At 41.5% G+C, this 25,699-nt stretch overlaps 1 protein-coding gene and 1 pseudogene across 3 annotated transcripts; both read left to right on the forward strand.

Annotated features, from left to right (window-relative positions):
• Positions 1-471: 471 nt before the first annotated feature.
• ccdc125 (coiled-coil domain containing 125) lies at positions 472-24,614 on the forward strand. 3 transcript variants are annotated; one of them, XM_078249973.1, is made up of 13 exons: positions 472-673; positions 1,475-1,709; positions 2,926-2,987; positions 3,520-3,606; positions 5,967-6,044; positions 14,698-14,783; positions 14,863-14,945; positions 15,578-15,690; positions 18,209-18,298; positions 19,498-19,602; positions 21,565-21,715; positions 22,527-22,645; positions 23,730-24,614. In XM_078249973.1, exons 2-13 carry the CDS (start codon positions 1,475-1,477, stop codon positions 24,090-24,092), a joined length of 1,572 nt encoding a protein of 523 aa, XP_078106099.1. In that variant the 5' UTR covers positions 472-673; the 3' UTR covers positions 24,093-24,614. The 3 variants fall into 3 exon arrangements, with proteins under 3 accessions (XP_078106099.1, XP_078106100.1, XP_078106101.1); XM_078249974.1 differs by having other exon boundaries at positions 2,929-2,987; XM_078249975.1 differs by lacking the exon at positions 18,209-18,298.
• On the forward strand, positions 9,635-11,827 carry LOC144517563 (E3 ubiquitin-protein ligase TRIM21-like; annotated as a pseudogene).
• Positions 24,615-25,699: the final 1,085 nt, after the last annotated feature.

The raw sequence follows: 25,699 nt of genomic DNA on the forward strand, positions 1-25,699 counted from the left end.
TTACTTACATTATCTTGTTGTTCCACTCTCCTTTCACACACCCCTTCATTCAATATTTACTCAACAGTTTCACACAAGGCTCTTTTAAATCTCTGGTGATGGTGACTCACTAAACTAAACTACTTTCAACTTAAACTCAAGAAAGGATTCTTCCTTCAATATTACTATTTTAAGTATGCACCAATAATGCATGTGATTAATAAATAAGGATGACAACAAAAGTTTAAGTTATAGTTTTCTGTCAATGTTTAAATTGTAATTAATAATAATTGATATTAATAGTTGATTAAACTAGTTAAACAGTTAATTATGTTTACGGTACGTTATTAATTAGTAATTTTATTATTGTGGGAATAAGCTAGTTATTACCTGCGTCGTGCTTTTTTTAAATATTAAAATATAAGGCTTTTATTTTCAAGGTAATGACCGGAAATAGTTGGTGTTAACGCGTCTAACCTGCCGCTGCAGGTGTTTTGACAGGAAGTGATTCACCTCGCAGTCTTTCTATTAGTATGTGAAAGCTGCCCGTAGTAACCATTGCCTGTAAATATCAATATTAACAGTCTATGGTAGTAACACTGGGATTCATCTTTACTAAACTTTGTGTTTGTCTGTGTGTCGCTGGAGGCGGGAAAGCACCAAGGAATATCACGTTACTGCTTCAAAGTTGCAGGTAAGAGGACGTACGAACATACTTAACGAACTGTGACTAAAGGGACATTTCTGTAACAAATGTTAGTTCAGGTTTGGGTCTTTTCCATGACCGTAATGGCTGGAGACTATAGTGACGATGCCATCTCGATGAGCCATAGTCATTGCTCTAGCAGTCATCTTTACAGTCACTTGGACTTCTCACAAATATTCACAGCTATGTTAAGTTAAAGATTTGGCCATGATGTCGCTTTTCCCAGACAGTTCCACCTGTCATTCTGGCCTACGTAGAGACATTTTAAAGATTTTTAATCTAAAAAGTGATGGCCAAACATATATCATTTCCGAGATGGCTTTAAATGGAAAATACTCTTCTGTTGTTTAAATTGTTGTATTCATGTATAAACTCATCAATCAATATCAACTAACTGAACACATGGACTGGTTAGTTATTGAGTAATGACCTAATCCCTATACATAGTAAGTGTCCCACACTGAGATTAAACTAGCAGACAGGGATACTTTAGGCTAATCCAGCAAATGAAATACCTATTGGCCTATCTATATTTGAGAACATATGTTTGGTTAGAGGACGTGGAGATTAATCCAAATGTAGAGGGGCTTTCGCTTCGTTTTGCTTGAAACGGATCTGATGTAGTCGCTGTCGGCGCTACCGTAAAACAGAACATATTTAGCTCAATCATTGGTAAAAAAAATTAAAAAATATTGATTCTTCCCAGATCTTATCAAACACACCTCCTCTATCTTCATTATAAAATGACCATTGAAGTTTGAGGTTTATATGTAAGTTTGATGGGTGCAGATGCAGGAGGCCAGTGAGGCCCGCAGCCTGGATGATGACATGGTGGAGGGAGACCTGGGGGACGGGATGGGAGTCAAAGCAGCACCCAGCTCCACCAGGACGAAGAGCCAAAGCTTTGTAGGACTCACAGAGACGCTGCAGTCCCGAACAGAGGGGGCAGAGGTGGCCTGGATCCCCGGACTGAAGACTGCAGAGACACAGCAGCAGAGAGCCCGCTGGAAGCTGCCACTCTCCGGTAGGAACATCCAGGGTTTCCCCCAGTGCAATGCAAGCCTGGTGGCCCACCTGGCCTAAATTGCCCCCCACCAGGCCTAAGCCACAGGGAATTATCTGTTCATGTTTCTTTAAGACGTTTTTTTTAACCGGCTCGGTTGGAAACTTAGACGTTGTCATATTTTCAAAGCTTTTAGCACTGACTTAATGTAGGGCCCTATGGAATCTGCGTTTAGCTTTTTTAAATTTACAATTTTGCGATTCCGCTCTTGATTCTGTTATTGATTCTGTGTTATCACAGAAACTATTGGGCTCTACATGAATGCTGTCATCAATCTGTGACTGGCCCCAGTCGAAAAAAAGACACTTGCCACCGGGCTTAACAACTTTTCAGGGGGAAACCCTATCATCTGTCAACTGACCCTTTACTGCAACAAAGGAGCTAAACAAGAATCAAATGGCCCGATGCAGGCAGGATACCATCCAATCATCTCATTTCACCTTCGATTGTTATAGCAGACAACACTTTAATCAAAACATACATTTGTTAATAAAGGAATGCACAATACTCATGGATATAAAAGAAAAACATTTTTTACCAATTGTTTTGCTTTGATCTTAAACCAGGATAGGATTTTTACCGCGTGAAGCCTTTAAACTGACTCTGGCCCAAAGTGGACACTTAGCATCCAATTAACTCAATTAAGTTCAGTAAGATCGGCATTTTGGGAAATATTTAGGAATTATGGGAAGGTATAATTAGCGAGGAGATAGGTAGGTTGTTCGGAGCACTGCTGACTCTGTGATCATAATTGATCATTTTGACTTGGCTTCCATATAAAACTATAAGGAGGTTTTTCGGTTAAGATTATTTCCTAACTGTGCTAATTACAGCATATATACACTACTGTTCAAAAGTTTGAATCAGCTGTTATTTTGCTATTCTTCTTCTTCCCTTCAAGAATAATAATTTTGCCAAAGAAAAATACATTAATACAATAACATAGTATCATTCAGACACCAAATGTATTCATTTGATATGAAACAGTTTTGGCCCCAAACAAAGAAGAATTAAATTATTCAAACTTAATTCAGTGTATGTCCCCACAGTGTTGCATGATGGGAGAATCCTGTCAGAACTTGGATGTTGAATTAGTTTTCCAGTCCAGAAAAGCGTCAGTGACCCCCGATCATTGTTAAAGCTCTAAATATTAATGAGTTCACTTTTTGTGAATCAGCAGGCGCCCTGGTTGACCTGTCCAAAGACGAGCTGAAAGACAGACTACAGGAAGCCACTGAGGTAGGAAAAAAAAAGACAAACTTTACCTGATATAACTACCCATGTAGTCTTTATCCACTACCATTCATTTACAGGATATCCCTCATTTAGGCCGGATGTCCGTCCCCTTCCTCTGTCTCTGTGTTGGCGTTCTAACCTCTGGTGGATTTGTGAGGACTATGGTTAACTGCTCCTCAGATCTCTGCAGGGTAAATCCAGACAGCTAGCTAGACTATCTGTCCAATCTGAGTTTTCTGTTGCACGACTAAAACTACTTTTGAACGTACACATGTTCCACCAAAACAACTTCCTTCCTGAGACTATTTAGCAGAGGCACCGTCATTGTGTCTGGCGCTTAGCACCGCCCAAGATGATTGTGATTGGTTTAAAGAAATGCCAATAAACCAGAGCAGGTTGTTCTCCCATCCAGGAATGCTGTGTGGACTAGACAGACCTTCCTCCACAGCGCTGTGGAGGAAGGTCTGGCTATGCGAGAATAGTGACCACGTGACTCCAGCCTGGCAAACTGTAACTGATGCTGCTCTGTTGACAGGTGATAGACGTTTTATGCTGTGAGCTGGAGGTAGCACATCGGTACCTTGAAGGCAAATACGAAGCTCTGAAGATCTTACAGGGGAAGGTAGAGCAACACACACACACACACACACACACACACACACACACACACACACACACACACACACACACACACACACAGAACACTGCATCTCACTGCTCTGTAGTTCAGTCGCAATCACAAGAGCGCCCAGACATGAAGCAAGTATCCATCAGGAATGCTGCTTAGCAGTGTTACCTACAGTGGGGCAAAAAAGTATTTAGTCAGCCACCAATTGTGCAAGTTCTCCCACTTAAAAAGATGAGAGAGGCCTGTAATTTTCATCATAGGTTCACTTCAACTATGAGAGACAAAATGAGAAAAAATCCAGAAAATCACATTGTAGGATTTTTAATGAATTTATTTGCAAATTATGGTGGAAAATAAGTATTTGGTCAATAACAAAAGTTCATCTCAATACTTTGTTATATACCCTTTGTTGGCAATGACAGAGGTCAAACTTTTCTGTAAGTCTTCACAAGGTTTTCACACACTGTTGCTGGTATTTTGGCTGAAAGACCCAGCCACGTTTCATCTTCAATGCCCTTGCTGATGGAAGGAGGTTTTCACTCAGAACCTCACGATACATGGCCCCATTCATTCTTTCCTTTACACGGATCAGTCGTCCTGGTCCCTTTGCAGAAAAACAGCCCCAAAGCATGATGTTTCCACCCCCATGCTTCACAGTAGGTATGGTGTTCTTTGGATGCAACTCAGCATTCTTTCCCCTCCAAACACGACGAGTTGAGTTTTTACCAAAAAGTTCTATTTTGGTTTCATCTGACCATATGACATTCTCCCAATCCTCTTCTGGATCATCCAAATGCTCTCTAGCAAACTCCAGACGGGCCTGGACATGTACTGGCTTAAGCAGGGGGACACGTCTGGCACTGCAGGATTTGAGTCCCTGGCGCCGTAGTGTGTTACTGATGGTAGCCTTTGTTACTTTGGTCCCAGCTCTCTGCAGGTCATTCACTAGGTCCCCCCATGTGGTTCTGGGATTTTTGCTCACCGTTCTTGTGATCATTTTGACCCCACAGGGTGAGATCCTGCGTGGAGCCCCGGATCGAGGGAGATTATTAGTGGTCTGTATGTCTTTCATTTTCTTATAATTTCTCCCACAGTTGATTTCTTCACACCAAGCTGCTTACCTATTGCAGATTCAGTCTTCCCAGCCTGGTGCAGGTCTACAATTTTGTTTCTGGTGTCCTTTGACAGCTCTTTGGTCTTGGCCATAGTGGAGTTTGGAGTGTGACTGTTTGAGGTTGTGGACAGGTGTCTTTTATACTGATAACAAGTTCAAACAGGTGCCATTAATACAGGTAACGAGTGGAGGACAGAGGAGCCTCTTAAAGAAGAAGTTACAGGTCTGTGAGAGCCAGAAATCTTGCTTGTTTGTAGGTGACCAAATACTTATTTTCCCGAGGAATTTACAAATAAATTCATTAAAAATCGTACAATGTGATTTTCTGGATTTTTTTTTCTCATTTTGTCTCTCATAGTTGAAGTGTACCTATGATGAAAATTACAGGCCTCTCTCATCTTTTTAAGTGGGAGAACTTGCACAATTGGTGGCTGACTAAATACTTTTTTGCCCCACTGTACATTAACATCCCATGGTCTCATGAATGTAGCATACCTGTAAAAAGCTCCTTCGTAGTAACTAGCGGTAAAAAAACGTTGAAGAGGAGCTCCGTGCTATAGAGCGGCGATTGCTAGTTGTTTAAGCCGCTACAGACCTCCGTCACAGCTTGGTCGTATATATATATGTTGAGCCGCAACAGAGTTCCTCAACACCGGCTCCTGTGCTCCGTCAGGTCAGCTGTAGCTGGTGGTTCAGTTATCCGAGAATAGGTGACAGTCAGCCAGGTACAGAGCACCACGAGCTGCCCGTCATTTCGGCGGAGATTAAGGTTAAGTAAGTAATGAAACGACTAGTAAGAAAAGAACTAATGTTAGTCCCTGTCGCTGCCATGTTGTTTGTGTATCTCTATGGCAAACGCCCGGGGGGGGGCTGAGCCCGTTCGGAACTACGGGAGCCCAGAGGGGAGCGTCGGCGGATGTTAGGAGAAAACCGATTTTCAAATTTGATTTTCTGATTTTTAAATAGCCATGCTACGGTCAAAAGCGACCACAATTTTTCAATCACTCGCACCAGATACCAAAAAATACGGCAGCCCCACAAAACTATGGCGTACACTACGGCGTACAGTTGACAAAGTGCAGATGTTCCAGTTTGGTTGCCCATGAAAGGATTCAGCGTGTGTTGCGTTGCGAAGATATTATCACATCGTTAAGCAGTTGCCTTCAGTCAGAGAGAAAGAAGTATTAAAACCTACAGAGACTTTGTACAGCCGATGACTAAAGACTGCTCTTCTTCACAGGCCATTCTTGACAAAGCCACGAGCCACACTAAAAGTCTGCTGCAGAAAAGTGAGGCGAGGGCCAAAGCTCTGGAGAAGGTAAGTGTACATGCAGGCTGCTCAAACAAGGGCTTGGTCTGTTTGCTTTTACTCTCTATAGCAGGTTTCTACTCAACAGCCAGGAACTAACTGCTCTGTTCCTGTTTATCAAAGGAAACGTGTAATATCACAAGAAATGGTGGTATAAAGAGACATTTCTCTGTTTACGGTTACATTGTGACTGACAATCATTTTAACATCTATAAAATGTGAATGTAAATTGCATTGTGGGATTGTTAGCAGAAAGTAATGTAAATGCTACAGTGAATACATTTCACACTCAAAGAATTTAAAATGCACTCAAACGAAAATGGAGGACAGTAAATATAGTTTCATTGTATTGTACATAAATGTCATCTACACTGGGGACGCTGTGGACATTTTTGATATGGTCACTTTTGTTACCATGACTTTTTAAAAGCAAAATTGTTAAAAATGTTCTGGGAAAAAATAAACACAACAAACAGATATGTTTTGAATGTGCAGAAAGTTCTGAACTTGAGCAGAAATCTGAAAGACATGTGAGCTAATAAAGTCCAGGGGTTTATAAATGAATTATAATGCATTAATGTATCATGTGAACAAGTGCATTAGAAAAGTTGAGACAGATAATGCATATTTAAAAGCAATACACAATGCCTGAGAGCATTACTGCATTATATTTCCATTATGTTTTTATATTTTGAATTGTCAACCGCTGCATGAATTAACCATCAGAGGTGTCAAAAGTATTCACATTCATTACTCAAGTAGAAGTATAGATACTAGGATTTGAAAAGACTTCTGTAGAAGTTGAAGTATCAAATCAAGTTTTTTACTCAAGTAAAAGTGTAAAAGTACTGGTTTCAAGACTATTTAAAGTATAAAAGTAAAAGTAATGTAAGGGGGAAAAAATGCCATTAAGGACAAAAGCTTAGCCCCCACAGGGGCCTATAGTGCACTACCCCACCTCCACAAAAAAACATTTTTCTAAAGGCCATAATGACTATAATGTTATATTAAAATCATATGTGCAAACTCAGAAGGGCTGAAAGGGGCTGAAAAACAGCAGCTATAGTCTGGCGTTACAGTCCTCTCCAGTGAAATACAGTCACACTTTACACCGTTTAGCTGTCAGCATTTTAACCGTGTTTACTCCAGCTGCTAGCTAACGGTAGGCTAACGTTACCTGCTGTCGAGTGTAGTGTTAACTAGCTAACGGTAGGCTAACGTTACCTGCTGTCGAGTGTAGTGTTAACTAGCTAACGGTAGGCTAACGTTACCTGCTGTCGAGTGTAGTGTTGACTAGCGTCCTGCGCGGCGATGTTTCAGTTCCCTCTAACGTCCGTTTTCGGAGCATCAGAGAGAAGCGCAGGCATTTAAGTGGTACCAAAATCTGCGTTGCTATTCGGTCCGGTAGATAACGGTCGTTAAGGCACCAGTGCCGTATTAGCTCCGGGTCTGTGCAGGTGCGATGGATCGCGTACAAACCAATAGGGTGTCGGAATGGTATATGTTTATACTTCTCATCCAACCACAATCAAATACACTCTCTCCGGATGGCGCGATTTATCTTGATAGGGTTTTTCTTTTGTGTGTGTTGGATAGATCAGTTACTGCTGACATTACTATGTATACATATATGTGCACCCACTACAATAGGCACCCCAAATATTATAAAAATGTCATTTACTGCAGAACTATCTTACCTATTGTTCTTCACCTTAGGATTGCCCAGCCCCTCCCTACAGAAAAGACCTAATGAGGCAAACCTGCATCCACTCTCCCTGATTAAGCTGGTGAGCAGCTGAGCTACCCCCCACATCACAGGCAGAACCATAGCAAAACACTATGAACCCATAAAACCTGCTGAACTTTATTATTCACTATGTCAAATTATAAAGTAACAAATAAACTAAAACAATAACCTACAACATTACAGTGAAATTAAGAATTAAGCAGACACAAAACAGTATTAATTTTGGGAACAGGGCCTAGTGAAAAGGGAGAAAGGAAGCCTTTTCACAACTTCCCAGACCCTCTTGTATGGTTACTTGTGCAGTCAAAGGTTTTTGTGAAATGATCTCCTCTGACCTCATACCGATCGGACCGTTACATCCAAACATGTTTTTTCATCTGAGCCGTAGTCCTTACAACTGTGCAACATAAAGTAACGCCCTTGGGTGGAGCAACAGTGAAAGAGAAGAGCTGCAACTTCACATTTCCTGAGCTTTTCCTCAACAACAGACTCTCTGCCAAACACTGGTGAGTACACTGAGACAAAATGCAATCACTAAATATTTGGTCAAAGTAAAAAAGCAAAATTCAGGACTAAGAAAGAATTAACAGCAGATAAAGTAGGCCTGCTAAAAGCTGACTAGCCTAGCTTAGATTTCCTTTGAGTAACAGTCTGATTTGCTCTTGCTTGTAAATGCAGAAAGATTTATGTTTTACAATATATATAACTGTAACACACTTTGGTAAATAGCGTTGAACTTTAAACTCTTTCCTCTCAGCCTTACTGTCTCTGTAGTTCCTGCTGTCTGCCTTTGTAAGACAGAACATCTGATAATATTTAATGTTTCAACAACGGGTATGAACTCAAATTCTGAGCTCTACTCAGATAGAAAGTTTCACTCAGGAAGAATGTTAAAGTGCTCATATTATGCTCATTTTCAGGTTCATAATTGTATTTAGAGGTTGTACCAGAATAGGTTTATGTGGTTTTATTTTCAAAAAACACCACATTTTTGTTGTACTCCACATTGCTGCAGCTCCTCTTTTCACCCTGTGTGTTGAGCTCTCTGTTTTAGCTACAGAGTGAGACATCTCACGTCTGTTCCATCTTTGTTAGGAGTCGCACATGCGCAGTACATAGGTAAGGACTACTAGCCAGTCAGAAGCAGAGTATGAGGGCGTGGCCTGACAGTACATAGGTAAGGACTACTAGCCAGTCAGAAGCAGAGTATGAGGACGTGCGTGGCCTGACAGTACATAGGTAAGGACTACTAGCCAGTCAGAAGCAGAGTATGAGGGCGTGCCCTGACAGTAGCTAGGTAAGGACTACTAGCCAATCAGAAGCAGAGTATGAGGGAGTGTCCTGACAGTACCTAGGTAAGGACTACTAGCCAGTCAGAAGAGTATGAGGGCGTGCCACGTTAGCAGCTAGGTGAGCATTATAACGTGTGTTCCAAAGTGACCACGTTTGTCTCTGAAGTAAAGGCTGGACTACAATAGAGCTGTTTGGAGCAGTTTGTGAACAGTGTTTTCTGTTGGAGATGGTAAGTCCCTTTGGGCTGGACTTTGGGCTTTTTCACTTTGTAAACCTATAACGTGCACAAAAAAGATATATAACACAATAAAGGAAAGGGGGAAACCAAAAAGCAAGAATGAGCACTTTAAACTAAGGTCCATCGGTGGCCGTGGAGGTTGTGGAGGGAAATATATATAATTTCCTGCAGTCCAGAGTGGTACTTCTGTACATTTAATGTGCCTGATTCTCTGCTCACTGTATCCCCCTTCTCTCTCTCTGAACCTCCTCTTCATCCTCTTTGTATCAATATACATGTAATGACAATTTGGTGTTTTCACACTTTTTGTCCTCAGTGTCGATATGTCTGCTGCCAGCTGTCTGCTGACTGAAGATCAGTTTATGTGCGCCATCTGTCTGGATGTGTTCACTGATCCAGTCGCCATGCCATGTGGACACAACTTCTGTAAAACCTGCATCACTGATCACTGGGATATTAATGTCCAGTGTCAGTGTCCCAACTGTAAAAACGTGTTCGATCCAAGGCCTCATCTGCGGGTCAATACTTTCATCTCCGAGATGTCTGCTCAGTTTAGACAGTCAGCTCAACAGATAGCTTGCGGCAGCAGTTGCTCAGAGCAACAAGTGTCCAAACCAGCAGAAGTTCCCTGTGACGTCTGCACTGGAAGCAAACTGAAGGCCCTGAAGTCCTGCCTGGTGTGTCTGGTCTCCTACTGTGAGACTCACCTGGAGCATCATCTGACAGCTTCATGTTTTGAAAACACATCATCTGATTGACCCTGTGGACAACCTGGAAGGCAGGATGTGCACGAAGCACAATAAACTGCTGGAGCTGTTCTGTAAGACCGACCAGACGTGTGTCTGCATGCTCTGCATGGTTTTAGACCGCAAGATGCATGACGTTGTTCCTCTGAAAGAAGGATATGAAGGAAAGAAGGCAGAGCTGGAGGCTGCAGATTCAGGAAATCAAACGCTCAGTGGAGCTCAGCGAGGAAGATGCAGACAGAGAGAAAGCTGAGGATATTCAGGTCTTTACTGCTCTGAAGGAGTCTGTTGAGAGAATCCAGGCTGAGCTCTTCAGCACGATCAAAGAGAAGCAGAGGAAGACAGAGAAACAGGCCGAAGGATTCATCAAGGAGCTGGAACAGGAAATCTCTGAGCTGAAGAAGAGAAGCACTGAGGTGGAGCAGCTCTCGCAGTCTGAAGACCACGTCCAATTCCTCCAATGCTGCTCCCCCCACCAAGGACTGGACAGAAGTCAACCTCCGTCCATCGTCACATGAGGGGACTGTGAGGAGAGCTGTGAATCAGCTAGAGGAGACGCTTAATGAAGAGATAACCAACCTGTTTGTGGGCGAGCTGAAGAGGGTCCAGCAGTATGCAGTGGATGTGACTCTTGATCCTGATACAGCACATTTTGCTCTTACCCTGTCTGATGATTTTAAAGAAGTTAAACATAGTGATGTAAAGAAGAATCCCCCAGACAATCCAGAGAGATTTTTTCCACGTGTCAATGTCTTAGCAAAGCAGAGTTTCTCTTCAGGAAGATTTTACTATGAGTTTCAGGTTAAAGGGAAGACTCACTGAACTTTAGGAGTGGCCAGTGAGTCGATCAACAGGAAGGGAGAATTCATTTTGAGCCCTCAGATTGGCTACTGGACGACATCTATAAGAATAAGAATGAGTACTAGGCCAGTGCTGGCCCTGATGTCCGTCTCTCTTTGAAGTCTCCGCCTCAGAAGGTGGGGGTGTTAGTGGCTTATGAGGAAGGTCTTGTCTCCTTTTATGACGTAGATGCTGCAGCTCTTATCTACTGTTTTACTGGCTGCTGCTTCACTGAGAAACTCTACCCATTCTTTCGTCCCAGTCTTCACTATGGTGGTAAAAACTCTGCCCCTCTGATCATCTTTCCTGTCAAACATACTGAGTAGAAAAAACTTTAGATTTTCTACAAAAATATTCACTTTCATATAATGTAATAAATGTATATTTACTGGTGATGTACGGTGTATACATCACTGTTTTTTAGTTTCTGATCAATGTGTTTTTTCCTGTAAATGTTTTATTTGATATGTCACATTTGCTACTTACCACTACAACATATTATATCACACTTATTGCTAATATCTAATTATTACCTACCTTAAAGGTTCCATGGCATGAAAATTTCACTTTATGAGGTTTTTTAACATTAATATGAGTTCCCCCAGCCTGCCTATTGTCCCCCAGTGGCTAGAAATGGTGATAGGTGTAAACCGAGTCCTGGGTATCCTGCTCTGCCTTTGAGAAAATGAAAGCTCAGATGGGCCGATCTGGAATCTTCCCTTTATGACGTCATAAGGGGAAAGGTTACCTCCCCTTTCTCTGCTTTGCCCGCCCACCCTTCAGAAAGAGAGAGACATCATGGCTTGCAAACGAGCGAAGCATGGCACTTGGTCAAGGCCACACCCTCTACTTTGCCCCCCCCCTCTCTCCTCCTCAATAGCATTTAAAGCTACAGACACAGAAATGGCATCCAAAAAGCAGCATGTCATAGGACCTTTAAATCATCAGAAAAGAATGTACTCAGGAATTAGAAGCATTTGCATGTTCCTTAATTGCCTGATCATTAAATATATATATATATATATATATATGAAGTGTTGCATACTGGCACAAATTATTGAATAAGACAAACGTGGATTCATTTTCTGCCTTTCTTCTTTCTTATATAAATAAACAAAGTCAAAATAAAGTTTTTGTTTCTGATTAAGTTATTAGGGGCCAGGCAGCTCTGCTGCTGGTCCCTCTTGTATTTGCGGATGTTATTCATTTTCTTATTCCTACCATGAAATTTGCCTTCCCATACATGAAAAATCACTAAACCTGGCACCAGGTCCAGTCCTGTGCTCAACTTTCTTAACTGGCTTTTTTGGGGTGCAGTTGAGTTTAACACTTTCATAACTTTCATAACAAATCAGTCGTACATAACAGCAACTTTCACCATCCCAATTGAGCAGAAATATTGATATGCTTGGAGCTTGCAGGAATTATGAAGTCCATCAATCTGTTTTCCTCAAAAACTGTCTTCTAAACAAAACTGCTCCACTTCGTCTTCAGCCTGTCCTTCACAAACGATCATGTTATCAAAAATTGAGCCTGCAGTAGATAACAATGTTTTACTGTAAACTATTGCAAACTCCATCCATCCATCTTCGTCCACTTATCTAGGGTCGGGTCGCGGGGGCAGCAGCTCCAGCAGGGGACCCCAAACTTCCCTTTCCCGAGCCACATTAACCAGCTCCGACTGGGGGATCCCGAGGCGTTCCCAGGCCAGGGTGGAGATATAATCCCTCCACCTAGTCCTGGGTCTCCCCCGAGGCCTCCTCCCAGCTGGACGTGCCTGGAACACCTCCCTAGGGAGGCGCCCAGGGGGCATCCTTACCAGATGCCCAAACCACCTCAATTGGCTCCTTTCGATGCAAAGGAGCAGCGGCTCTACTCCAAGCTCCTCACGGATGACTGAGCTTCTCACCCTATCTCTAAGGGAGACGCCAGCTACCCTCCTGAGGAAACCCATTTCGGCCGCTTGTACCCTGGATCTTGTTCTTTCGGTCATGACCCAGCCTTCATGACCATAGGTGAGGGTAGGAAGGAAAACTGACCGGTAGATTGAGAGCTTTGCCTTCTGGCTCAGCTCTCTTTTCGTCACAACGGTGCAATAAATTGAATGTAATACTGCCCCCGCTGCGCCGATTCCCCGCTCCATTGTCCCCTCACTCATGAACAAGACCCCAAGGTACTTGAACTCCTTCACTTGGGGTAATGACACATTCCCTACCTTGGAGTAGACTTTACCAGGGAGGCTGAGAAGTGTGATACCCCTGTAATTGGCACACACCCTCTGGTCCCCCTTTTTGAACAGGGGAACCACCACCCCTGTCTGCCACTCCTTTGGCACTGTCCCAGACTTCCACGCAATGTTGAAGAGGCGTGTCAACCAAGACAACCCCTCCACACCCAGAGCTTTCAGCATTTCTGGACGGATCTCATCAATCCCTGGGGCTTTGCCACTGTGGAGTTGTTTAACTACCTCAGCGACTTCCACCAGGGAAATTGACGACAATCCCCCCATCATCCTCCAGCTCTGCCTCTGACATAGAGGGCATATTAGTTGGATTTAGGAGTTCCTCAAACTCCGCAAACCGCAAACTCTCGCTTAATAAATCTCCAATGTTCATGAAAATAAATGACAGCGTTTTGATTTCAAGGTATAAGAACTTTATCTAAAAATCTGAATGTTTTGGAAATATTTTGAATTATATTCTAAGATATTGCAGTTAGTTGGAATACAGCATCTTTAAATATCAGTTTTGTCACTTATGGAGCAATCAATATTAATAAATTACAGACATCACTATGTTGTTTAGATGAAGTACACAAACTCAGAATGTTGTCTTGATAACTGAATTGTTGGTACTAGATTGATGCCTTTACATGCAAACCAGGTGATTATCACAGTCTAAAGTGTGAAGCCGTCTATGGTTTCTAACTTGGCAGTTAGCTCAATAAGATCATGGCTTTCCCCTGACGTCTGAGGTTGTGAGTTTGAGTCCTGGGTGATGCAGAACAAACATGCTAATACCTACCCAGGAATTGTGCTTTGTGGATTAGAGACTTAAGTTTAAATGATACATGTATTTGTCTTCTTCCTCATGATAATGCCCAGCCCCGACTCAAAGCTGCCCAGCAGTTGTTATCTAGATTTGTGTTCTTAGTTTTTCAATTTTTAAACACGTGGCTTATATGGTCACTTCACCTTCTATGATGTATGTATTGTTTGTTGTTTGTTGTTATGCTCATATCTGTAGTGGATAAAAACAATAAAATACAATTTATAAAAAGACCAATTCAAATTAAGTTAGGGGTACTCTGAGTATCTAGTATATGACTTTAAAATAAGACAGAATGATTGGATGTTTGTACTAGAATATATGAAATGTATTTGCACCACGGGTATACAGTGGATACACCTGGGTTGACTTTTTTTTTTATTTTAATGTCATTTATTTAAGTTATTGACCCTTGAAAAGAAATTGGTCAGTTATTCAATAGAACAGAAAATGAATGCTCTGTTTAGGTATATGAAGAACCAAATTGGCTACATGAGCATTAACAGGATACTTTTAACTGGATAACATAATGTTGTTTATGTCCGGATTAATTAAGCCATGTTCGGAGAACACGGGCCAGGAAGAAGAACTGTGTATATGGCCATGCAAATATTTTGTCATGGTAAAGGCGTGGGATTTTATATCTCGGCTTGTATATAACCTCATACATAAAACTAGATGCATGTGGCCTGTTGTTATGTAATAATTGGAGAAAAGGTAAAAAAAATATGCCAATCATGATGTGTTGCAGGAGGCGAACAGCTTGCAGTGGGAACTCAGCTTCAACCAGGTCCAGATGAAGAAGTCTCAACAATCCTGGGAGCAGAAATACAACAGGTTGGATTTTCTCCACAAACACTCATGGCTGTGCTATTTTCATTGGTTTGTATTATAACTTTGTTGTTGTTGTAATCAGAATTTGGAGTGAGAACAAGACTCTGACCGACAAACTGGAGGAGAGAGAGAGGGAGATCCAAAAGCTCCGGGCAGAACATTCCAGTAAGTGCTGAATAATGTAGAATCCTTTTAAGAGGACCTAGACATGTCTGCACAGATCACTTCCTTCTGTGAAGTGAAGTGGAAGTCCGTGAATGGAGTCACCAAACCTGACACTCCCAATCCGAGTGGGACTCCAACTCACCAACAGTCAAAACTGGCTAAATAATCTCAACAAATATCACGTTATTTTTGACCAAATATTTGTCAAAACATGATATTGCGGTGATATTGTAGGGTTGACTATTGGTGCTTTCACAAAATATTAACACAATGAGAGTTTTCATAAATAGTTACCAATACTGTGGATATAATGACTAAGTGGGTAAAGGCAAATAATCAGAAAATGACATCACTTTACTGTAAAGCAGCCTTTAAAATCAGGGAAAGACTTATGTCATATCACGTTATTACAATATCCAAAATTTAAGACAATATCTAGCCTCATATATCAATGTCGATATAATATCCATATATTGCCCAGCCCTAATCTCAACCCAAGGTTTAATCAGCAAATGGAATTGATTTAGTCGTCATCACCAACATTGTGTGTGTGTGTGTGTGTGTGTGTGTGTGTGTGTGTGTGTGTGTGTGTGTGTGTGTGTGTGTGTGTGTGTGTGTGTGTGTGTTTGCAGCTCTTAGTCGGCAGTGTGTGGAGCTTCTCTCCATGCTGAGTGTGAAGGAGCAGAGAGCTTACCAAGAAACCAAACCTCACTACAGCCCAGAGAGAGACGCAAGTCTTCTGGAGGTGAGAGAGCACCAATCAACATTACACACAGAGAGAGAGACAGAGAGAGAGAAGGATACCACTTAGTACATCTTCCTTTCAAAGTAACTGTCAGCGGCATGTTTCGCTGGAAAATTGGATCATTTTACATGATGAAAACTTGACGCACTCTTTGTGTAATCATGTGGAATGACATGATGTTCTGCAGTGTTCCTCTGGGGTCAGAGCAACCTGCCAGGCTGCGACAGGGCAAAAATAAGATGTGGGGGAGGAAGTATTCAGAACCTTTGCTTAAAGGTATAGTAAGTGATTTGTTGATCTCGTATTTGTTTGGCAGTTGAGTTCAAATATAAACACTTTGCTCAGCATCACTTACTGCACCTGTAAGTAAAAGTACCAAAACAACAATGTAAAAAGTATCCATTACAAGTCTAAGCATTTTAAAGTATCACCAGCTTCATGTACTTAGTAGTAAGTATCAGCAGTAGAAGTACATGTGCAGTAAAATGTCTCCTGTTACTGAATCATCAATGTTAGAGCAGCATGTTACTGTTGGAGCTGCTCCAACTTTTACTACTTTATATACAGTTATCTAGTAAGGGGGCCGGGCCCCTCCAAAGGGTCACCAAATCAATTGGAGGGGTCGTGAGATTATTAATGATTCAAGATTCAAGGTGTTTGTTTTCCTACCGGAAGTACAAACGTGAAATACCTTTATATAAAATCCAAAAGAAAATTTAAAAAAGACACAAAGTTACCCTTTAGAGAACAACAGTAAATATAAAAAGACATAAAATACAATAGAATAAAATATAACTACAACATATAAGAGACATTAAAAGAATATATACTTTGAAGGTATAAGACAGTGGATATTGCACAGGTGGGATTGCACTTTGTGTGTGTGTGTGTGTGTGTGTGTGTGTGTGTGCGTGTTATTTATTTAGCAGTCTTGTGGCCTGGGGGAAAAAGCTGTACCTCAGTGTGCTGGTGTGTGCTTTGGGGGTCCTGTCCCTCCTCCTGAGGGCCGCAGGGCTTCCCGAGGCACACAGCTCACACCCAGATGTGCTGTGCCGTGTGCACCACCCTCCCCAGCTCCTTGCGGTCCAAGCGTGTGCAGCTGCCATACCAGGTGAAGAAGCAGCATGTCAGGAGGCTCTCTGTAGTGCCCCAGTAGAAGTCCCTGAGGATGTGGGGCTTCAGGCCAAACTTCTTTAGGCGCCTGAGGCCGTACACACGCTGTTTTTTTCACAACAGTTGTACTGTTGCTGGCCCATGTCAAGTCCTTGTGGATGTTTACCCCCAGGTATTTGATTTTGTCTACTATCTCCACGGCCAGTGCTGGAAGAAGTATTCAGATCCTTTACTTCAGTAAAAGTGTGTAAGTATCATCAGGAAAATGTAGTTGTTGTATTAAACCATTGTAGAAAGTGTAAAGGACCAACCAGTTGTGTGTTTAATGGTCTGATCATCTCAGCTGGACTTGTAGCCGTTATATTGTTGGCTAGTTTACTTTAGAATAAAACATCAGATTTTATAAACTACATGTGTTTTGTGTGCAGAATCTTAATGTGTAAAGTAACTAGTAACTAAAGCTGGAACAGATGAATGTAGTGGAGTAACTAAAGTAACTAGTAACTAAAGCTGTAACAGATGAATGTAGTGGAGTAAAAAGTACAATATTTCTCTCTGAAATGTAGCGGAGTAGAAGTAGAAAGTGGCATAAAAAGACAAGTACCTCAAATTTGTAGTTATAAGTAAATGTACTTAGTTAGATTCCACCAGCCGTGGACATTGACTGGTGGGTGAGTGCCCCCTTCCTGTTATCCACAATGACCCCCTTGGTCTTGGAGACATTCGGGGAGAGGTGGCTGTCCTGGACTACTGTTCCAGGGCGTTGTAGGCAGTCTCGTCCCTGCGGGAGATCAGCCCCACAACTACTGTGTTGTCTGCAATCTCCACAACGGTGTTTGAAGCCTGCTTCGCCGTGTAGTCGTGGGTGAGGAGGGAATACAAGGGGTCTGAGGACACAGCCCTGAGGCGCTGCTGTACTCTCACCACCTGGAGGCTGGGTATCGTTAAAAGAATTTCAATACCGGTACCCATACCAATACCATGACTTCGATACCGGTTCCTGAACCATATTTTTTTCGATACCAATTTTATACAACAAAAAGAAATTAAAACATTACGGCACAAATCTTTGTATTTATTTTCCAGCTCCGACTTTGTGACCCGACCCGTCTCTGTGTAACATAGAGTTTCTCCTGCGTGTCTCTACGACGTGTAACGTTAGACAGCCAATCACAGACATCATTAGATCTTGGTAGAAGCATGCTGCGTGCTAATTGCTTCACTGACGCTGATGAGATTTACTCCTTAGGGTTTGAAATTGGTTATTGAATGACGAGGCATTATTCAATACTCAATACTTTGGAGCCAATTCGGTCGGTGCCTAAAAAGTACTGAATTCGGTAGCCAGCCCTAGGAGGCGGTTCGTCAGAAAGTTCAGTATCCAGTCACACAGTGCTGTGTTCAGGCCCAGATCTTGGAGTTTACTGAGGAGCCAGGAGGACACTTTGGTGTGGAACGCTGCCCTGTAGTCCACGAACAGCATCCTCGCTTCCAGGTGAGAGAGGGCTGTGTGTGGGGCGTGGGAGGTGGCGTCCTCTGTGGCTCTGTTTGGGCAGAAAGAAAGAATAAAGTTCTGATAGTTTAGTTTATTTGCACAATATCATTTAAAAACAAGCAATTACAGTGCAGGAGAGGAGAGAATACTGAAAGGCTTATTCAGCATCCTCCCATATTACAAAAGAGGGAAAAAATATACAACTAAAACATGATAATTTCTCTACAAAAGATAAAAACAAGCAACAAACACACAGGTAAAACATACACAAAATGTAAAGATATATCAGACCAAATTATACACAGTTAAAGCAAGATAAAGCAACAAGAAAAGACAAGATTCAAAAATCTGTTGTCATAGTTTTTAGTAATATTAGCTGTATGTGACAACACTAGATACTCTTACCTTGGAATCAGTGAAACCATGTGAGAAGTTGTGTCTTGTGGAACTTCTAACAACGTATAGTGATCTAAAACAAGAGAATACAATAGACACATACACACTACTGGTGTTTGTAAGAGGTCACAAACTGAAAAAGACTAGTTTAATCTTTAATAATGGGCTGTGTTTTATAAGCTTCTCAAATGTTTTTTAATGCAAAATCTTAATCTGAAAAGTAATTGACTACAACTTGTAGTACTGTAAAAAGTAGAAGAGTAGAAGTATGTAAGTATCATAAAATGGAAATACTTAATCAAAGCATGTACGTGTATTGTAAATGTACTTAGTTACTTCCCACCACAGAAAACAAGTTGTATCCTAATGACCCCCCCCCCAGTTCCAATTCAATTGTTTTTTAGTATTTTGACCACACAACATTTTTTTTAGGAATACACACCATGCAAGCACAGTACAAACTAAATATGCTCTGAAACTGAAAGTGTAGTATTTAGGAATGAGATGGACAATTTCAGCTGTTTTGAAGAATCTCAGATTGAAAACTGGCATGAGGTTATACATTTCAAATACATTCAGTTCAATTTAACGTATAGTATCAAATCATAACAGAAGTTATCTCAGGACACTTTACAGGTAGAGTAGGTCTAGACTCCACTCTTATCATTTACAGAGACTCACCCCCCCCCCAAGAGCAAGTATTTGGTGCGACAGGGCATAAAGTCTTACTTACGTATAATTTATGAGTAAGGTGTACTTGTACTCAGGAGGGAGTAAAGTCTTCATGGTGTCTGTGTTTTCAGCTGGCAGTTTTGGGGGCGTGCCGGTGTCTCGGGGCTGCTGAAGCTTGTCCGTGCAATCGGGCCGCGGCTGGCAGCAGGAAGCAGCTGGTCCAGCTCCAACAGGAGGTAAACGCTCCATCCTCTTCTTTTTCTTCTTGCTAACAAACCACTATTGTTGTTCATGAGATATAACCTCAGTCCTCGTTGCTTTCTGAACTGCTCTCCTGCCTTAGTTAGATGTAATATAGTCTCGCATTGCCAGACCTTCCTCCACAGCGCCACAAAGGAAGTTCTGGCTAGTCCACACAGCATTCCTGGATGGGAGAAAAACGTGCTCTGGTTTATTGGCATTTCTTTAAACCAGTTACAATCGTCTTGGGCGGTGCTATGCTCCGGACGGAGCCGCGGTGCCTCTGCTAAATAGCCTCAGGAAGGAACTTGTTTTGGTGGAACATGTGGATGTTCAAAAGTAGTTTTAGTCGTGCAACAGAAAACTCAGATTGGACAGATAGTCTAGCTAGCTGTCTGGATTTACCCTGCAGAGATCTGAGGAGCAGTTAACCATAGTCCTCACAAATCCACCAGAGGTTAGAACGCCAACACAGAGACAGAGGAAGGGGACGGACATCCGGCCGAAAGAATGACATGTGGCGGAATTTTGGCGGCACGGAACAATCTTGGAAATGAACAGTCGTCGATATAGACATAGCCTGATGTGGTCATTCTCAGATTCTAGTCAGAATATGAGTCTGATACTGCTCCATTGGGCTGTGATTATGAGGCGTGGGTCAACCGAACCAGGAAAAAAAATGCCTATGTACTCAATTGGATAGACCTACAACCAATCAGAGCAATGGGTAGACCTACAACCAATCAGAGCAACGGAGTTGTAAACAAATTCAACCCAAGTGCTCTTTGGTGACGTGGTTGATTACGTTACTGTTGATCATCTGTCCATCATCGTATGAAGCCCGCCCTGACAATTTGATTGGTCCGAACAGCTCTGGTTCAAGCATAGTTGCTCCCCAACGGATCAAGTCCAGACCCAACCTTCCAAACTCAAATGTTGTGGGCGGGGCTAAGTTCGGCTGGCATCCAGGCTAATATAGACTAGTTGTAATAAAAGAATTTTTGTCCTTACAAGGTTTCAAAAAATGCATACGTCTATTTTTAGGTTCAGAGTTAACTAACTTTAATAATAATAATAATAATACATTTTATTTGGCGGACGCCTTTCTAAATACATCAGACATCTTACATGTTTAAAAGGGCTTAAAAGAAGGAAATAGATTAAAATACATTTAGCTTCATAGTAATACATTTTAAAAAATAGACAACATCTGAAAAGTGCTAAAAACGTCAGAAAAGCAGTAAAAAAAAGTGTGTCGGGAGGGTTTCTATGGCGATGTAGTACTATGAAGATTTAAAGATTTAAAAAACTTTGCTATTACTGAGTGCTTTTGCAAAGTATGTGTACGAGACATTTAATTCATTTTAAATAATGTTTCTTTCTAAACCAAAAAGAAATGTTGACCTGCAGCACAGGTCATTTCTGACAGCTGATATTTAATGTGAACGGTCTCATGTGTAAGATTTCTCCAGGAATCAAGTGGGAAGGGACATTACCTTCTGAAACACACAGAGCAGTATGATAGGTACGAGGAGAGGGAAGGACTAGTCGCTGAGTGTATGTATGTATCTGTGGAGTGTTGAAGTGGGAGAACATTCATTCCCAGATAGTTTGAGTTCTAGAGACCCCTGGTTTAGTAAGTGCCATATCTTCCTCCTCTGCTGACATCATCAATAAACGTGTTTTAATAACTCCCTCATAAGTTTGTACATCCATTGCACATATTATATATTATTTGCCCATTCTGCAGTCAACCGACTCAGCCTCTTTTTCCTTATGCAACACTTATTTTGTATGTATATATTTGTTTCTGTATGTATTGTTTATTTCATATTAATGTTTAATATGTTTGTTTGTTTATGTATTCATCAAGGCAAAAAATGAAAAAAACTTGTTGTGGCAATAAAGTCTTTTCTGATGTGTGTGTGTGTGTGTGTGTGTGTGTGTGTGTGTTCCAGCTGGATGCACAGCGTCTGAAGAGAGAGGAGGCGTGGATGGTGGCCGATGCTTTTCGCATCGCCTTTGAACAGCAGCTGAGGAAACGGAGTGAGCACTTCCTTCTGCTGGCTGAAGCCAACATCCTGAAGTCTAATCAGGGAAAAGCTGAAGGCAAGTGTGCTATCAGCACAGCATGCACCTACAACAACAACATGTCAAATGTTAACTAAATATGACTTCTTAAACTGGGAAAACTTAATGAAATTTGCAGATCTTTTACTTGTGTATAAAATGTTTCATCGTCCCGCCCTCCACTGAATGAATCCATGAAACAAAATCAAAACACAACAACCAGAGCTACTAGGATTGTAAAATACCAGGTAGAAAACATTCGTTTGGGCAGTTAGCCTTTCTGTGCTTATGTTTTCTTTTAATGCCATCAACCTGCCAGGGACTGCTGATAAGATAATGAGCCTGTATGGCTAAATCTGGCACATTTACATTAATCAATCAATACGCATTTATTTATATAGCGCTTTACAGCAACCAGCAGGTATCCAAAGTGCCTATACATGAAGTAACAACAGTAAAACACAACATACAGTGAAATCAGAAAGAATTAAAACATACAGCAAAATCAGAAAAATAATACATAAAAGCAGGAAGAACGGAAAACGTCACAATGCTATTATGTATTAATAAAAGCCATTCTAAAGAAATGGTGCTCATTTTCAATTAATGTACATTATCCCTTCTTAAATCAAATAAAAGTAAACATGAAGTAAAGACACAGGAAGAGGGATTCTGGTGAACTTTTTTCTTGGATAGGGGTACTTCTCAGACCAGATGGTCTGTGTCAAAGCCAGGGATTCTCTGTTATTTGTGTTTAGCTGTATATTAGCTATATATAATCTTTGATTTTAGTGCCTCATAGCTCCCATTTATTGGAAGCATCAGACCAGCGTCTGTTTTTTCCCTGCAGGTGCTAACAGCAGTCCTTTAATCAGTGTAAGCCAGAGGTTGAGAGGATTGCTGCCGTCCAAGATGCCTGAGACTGAGACTGAGACTGAGACTGAGACTCTCTACCGACTGCTGGACTTGGTTAGTGTCTCCTCTTTTATCTGCCGGCCTGTTATCTAGAGATCACTGCACAGAGACTGTATTAATTGACTGAGGAAGTCCTTATTAGAGATGGTCTGAAACCATTTTCTCTTTCCTGATACCGATTCGATACCTGAACTTGCGTAACGGCTGATACCGAGTACTGATTTGATACCAGTGTGTCATATATTTTATTATGGTATAACAGCAGTATACTACTATCCCTGTATGGATGTGACTGTAATGGTTAAACTATGTGAAACATTAACAAACACAAACAATGAATGCCATTGAACTTTCTTTTATTATCCAGTTTGATAGTCAGGCAAAATTATGTATCGGCTCTGTGAATAAACTGGAGTACTCTCCAATACCGATACCAGCATTTTAGTATAGTTTTGGGACATATGCCTCGTCATTCAATACCAAATTCCAATAGAAAATCTCATCAGCGTCAGTGAGCCAATCAGCATGCAGCATGCTTCTACCAAGATCTAATAATGTCTGTGTCTATTGTTTAGGAACCGATATCGAAGTCACAGTATTGGTATCAGTACTGGTATTGAACATTTTTGAAGGATATCCAGCCCTAAGCGCGGCATGGTTTGGCTCGGCACGGCCAAACGTTACAATGGAGAAAAAAAAACATTTCAGGGGCCTGTTGCACAAAAGTAGAATGAAGAAATCCAGGATAACTGAAAAAGCGCAGCTTGACTTAGTGTGGTCCGCTCAACGCGGCTTAATCGGTTAATCGGATAACTTGAATATCCCGGCTTAATCCCTGATCCTGGTTTTGTGCAACAGGCCCCTGAGCTTCCTGAATTCTAGAATGTGTCAGTAACTTGTTCTTTACTCATCTGTTACTGATCTAAAACATTATTTCTGCCTTACTTTCGAGCATAAACTCTAAACCCCCTTTTAGACTGACCATTATTATTAGACTGCAGGAACGTTTGTTTGAGGAGTTGGTAGTGCTAAAGCTCGTAAAAGGTCACCATGTAAGAATTCTTCAGACGTTTTTTTTGTCTCCAGAGAGGATGGTTTTCCTCCCTAGTACTCACTGATGCTGTGTTTCCTGCTGTAGCTGAATGACAAGGAGGAGGCCCTGGCCCATCAGAGGAAGGTGAGCATCATGTTAGCCCACAGTGCAGACGAGCTACAGAGACAGTTGCATCTGGATTCACATTGCCGGCCAGCAGACCCATCAGAGAACCAGAACCAGCTAACTTCTAATACATCAGAGTCAAAGATACAAGCCCAAGTCTCATCAGATTCCAACATCCATGCACAGCAACAGCCACAGCTGCCAGATTCCCAGCATCATCCGGGACAACCAGCGTGTCTGTCAGAGTCCAGGACCGAAACACAGGAGCTGTCAGACCCATCGAAGTCCAACAGCCAGCCACTGTCCAACTACAAACACCACGAGTCTGAAATCCAAAAATGAGACCAACCAGAGTCCTGATCCAGCCAGCAGACTCCTGTCTGAGACAGAGACGCAGCAGTCAGGGTTTGATTCTAAAATAGGAGGACGTGGTTTTAGCACACACCACCTGACTCAATGCTAACGCCTAGTTCAAAAAAGACAATGTTGTGCACATCCATGTAGTTGCTGATGCATGACAAAAAAAAAAGAATGTTGCTGACAATGACCCTTCTTGGGACGGGCATTGGAAATTAGCAATCGCTAAGGGAGACGCCAGCCCCCCTCCTGAGGAAACCCAGCCTTCTTTTGACTTGTACACTTTGTCATCCGTGTAGATTACTGTAGCATGGTGCTGATAAGTGCAACATATTGTGCTGTTTTTTCATTTGTTCTCTTAGTTTGTGTAATGATATTCAATTTTGTTTATCTGCCTACAGTAATGGCATTTGTGAGTCATCTGAAGCCAGATGAAGTTTTGTTAGGAGAGTGTTACTGTTTTTTGTATTAGTTTAATTTCAATTAAATTTTATTTATAGTATCAAATCATAACAAGAGTTTTATCTCGAGACACTTTAGATAGATAGATAGAGTAGGTCTAGACCACATTCTATAATTTACAAAGCCCCAACAATTCTAGTAATTCCCCCAAGAGCAAGCATTTAGTGTGACAGTGTCGAGGAAGAACTTCCTTTTAGGGAGAAGCCTGGGACAGACCCAGACTCTTGGTGGGCAGGTGTCTGACGGTGCAGGTTGGGGGGGTGATGAACAGTGGCAATAATAGTCACAAAGATAATGGAACTATGACCAGAAATAGTAGTTGTAGTAGTTCATGGCATAGCAGGGCACTGCAGGGCATAGCATTAAAAGCAAATCATGAAATGACTTTAAGGATGAAAATATGGAGTAGTTTCACCACTGGGCTCCAGAACAGCTCCAGTGCTCCTTATCATAGATTCTCCAACTGGAGGAATGTTAGAGGATGGTGGAGGAGAGTCTCCACCATAGGTGTTCAGTTGGGTTGAGATTTGGTCACTGTGCAGACCATATGATTTATATCATGTTCATACTGTACTCATCAAATCACCACCAGTCATGTGTTCACACAGCGACAGAGTGTCCTGGCTTCATAGTTAAATTGTCATGTTTTTTTATTACCAAGGTATTATAATCATCTGTTGCAACTTTATAACAGCATCCAGATCATGTTTTATTAACGGATTGCAAATGATGTCTTAAAGGCTTACAAATCATTTGGTAATCATTAATACATACTTATGATACATAAAATGTTAAAACAACATACATTATAGCATTACTAATAATTCATTTATTATTTCACTGTTTGTTCACAGTAAAATAACTATTAACTAAAGTTTAATTAGCCATCAGTTTGCCATTTATTAGTGATGGTTATTATAAAGTTGTACCTTATAAATTGCAAATGGGATCCCACTCAGGATTGGCAGATACTCAGTATGATCAGGACCAGAAGGGAAGAGACGTGACTGAGCCTCTTGTTTTGATTTGATGTGTTTTATCAGGAACAGTGCACAGATTCTTAACTGTACCAGAGTTAGGATTAAAGGGGTGATAGAATGGTTATATAGGGTATTTTACACTGTTCCTTA

This window comes from Sander vitreus, chromosome 5 (genome assembly GCF_031162955.1).
Source record: "Sander vitreus isolate 19-12246 chromosome 5, sanVit1, whole genome shotgun sequence".
Lineage (NCBI taxonomy): Eukaryota > Metazoa > Chordata > Actinopteri > Perciformes > Percidae > Sander > Sander vitreus.